The 1408-nt window shown below is 39.5% G+C and overlaps 1 protein-coding gene across 1 annotated transcript in view; it reads left to right on the top strand.

The window, feature by feature from the left end:
• The window catches only part of LOC106808062 (extended synaptotagmin-2-like), a gene marked incomplete in the record, with an annotated part of 41305 nt that overhangs the window by 28631 nt on the left and 11266 nt on the right, over window positions 1-1408 (top strand). Inside the window, 2 exon segments of the mRNA XM_014810620.1 lie at window positions 214-363; window positions 768-906. Of these exon segments, the coding sequence (XP_014666106.1) occupies window positions 214-363; window positions 768-906 (289 nt within the window).

Genomic DNA, 1408 nt, shown 5'->3' on the forward strand with positions numbered 1-1408 from the left:
ATTATTATTGTTGTTATTATTCTACATGTAGATGATAGGCAATCAGTGTTTCATGAAATTGTTACGGCCCATTTTACATATTACTGTAAATTCCTTTTTTTGTGGGGTACCAATTTTCGTGGGTCTATCAATCCATGAACATGTGTGTTTTTTATCAAAACCACAAAAATTGGGATCCACGAAAATAAGTGACATTACAGTACTTCATTCTAGGTGAAAGATATGAAAACCTCGAAGCCCCTGGGAATGCTGAGCATTAATCTCAATGAGCTGCTGAATGCTCCAGAGATGGAGATGAGACAACCTTATAAGCTGAAGGAATCCGGCCAGGAAAGCACACTCACTATTTGGCTGAGAATGAGGGTGAGCGGGTCACTTTATTCTGGGCAGTTGCATATCTGCATTATAGCAAACTGTCAGGACAAACATCAATTATATTCATTTTAATAACCACCTAATCAAAATGTTTAATTATTTAATGGTATTTTTAAGTCCAGTAGTTCTAAAATAAACCTGGGCATGTAGTCAACATGTGCTTCACTAAGTACATGAATCACCTTGACACGTCTCGTGATCGTCTTTCATCCTGCCTAGATGTTTTTCCGATGTTCTTCCGTACCATCTTGATGTTCTTTCCTTGATGTTCTTTCCTTGATATTCTTCCTCTTTTTCGTTCTGCCTTGATGCCCTTCTTGCTGTTTCTATGACATGTTTTCACTGATTTGAGCTGATTTATCGTTGCAATGCGGCTTTATGTTGCTGCATAGGTTCTGGCTCCCGGCCCTCTCACCACTGCCGTGCCGGTAGCGGCATGCGATTATGATGCAGTCGATGAACTGAGTAACGGAGCAGCTTCTGCTATCGCCGAGAGTAACGGAGTGCCCTCAGCTGCGACAACACCCACAGGTAAATGCCAGCTATCACCTGTAGGTGGGTAAACGTTACAGCCATGGGTGCATTATACGGATACAGGAAGATAATAATAGATTTTACCCTTACAGGAGGGTAAAAATTACATCTACAGGTAGATTAAGCCATGGGTGCATTATACGGATACAGGAAGATAATAATAGATTTTACCCTTACAGGAGGGTAAAAATTACATCTACAGGTAGATTATACACCCACAGGAAGGTAATATATACCTACAGGTAGATTATACACCCACAGGAAGGTAATATATACCTACAAGTAGATTATACACCCACAGGAAGGTAATATATATACCTACAGGTAGATTATACACCCACAGGAAGGTAATATACCTACAAGTAGATTATACACCCACAGGAAGGTAATATATATACCTACAGGTAGATTATACACCCACAGGAAGGTAATATATATACCTACAGGTAGATTATACACCCACAGGAAGGTAATATATATACATACAGGTAGATTATAC

This window comes from Priapulus caudatus, unplaced genomic scaffold (assembly GCF_000485595.1).
Source record: "Priapulus caudatus unplaced genomic scaffold, Priapulus_caudatus-5.0.1 Scaffold251, whole genome shotgun sequence".
NCBI classification, from domain to species: Eukaryota; Metazoa; Priapulida; class Priapulimorpha; order Priapulimorphida; family Priapulidae; genus Priapulus; species Priapulus caudatus.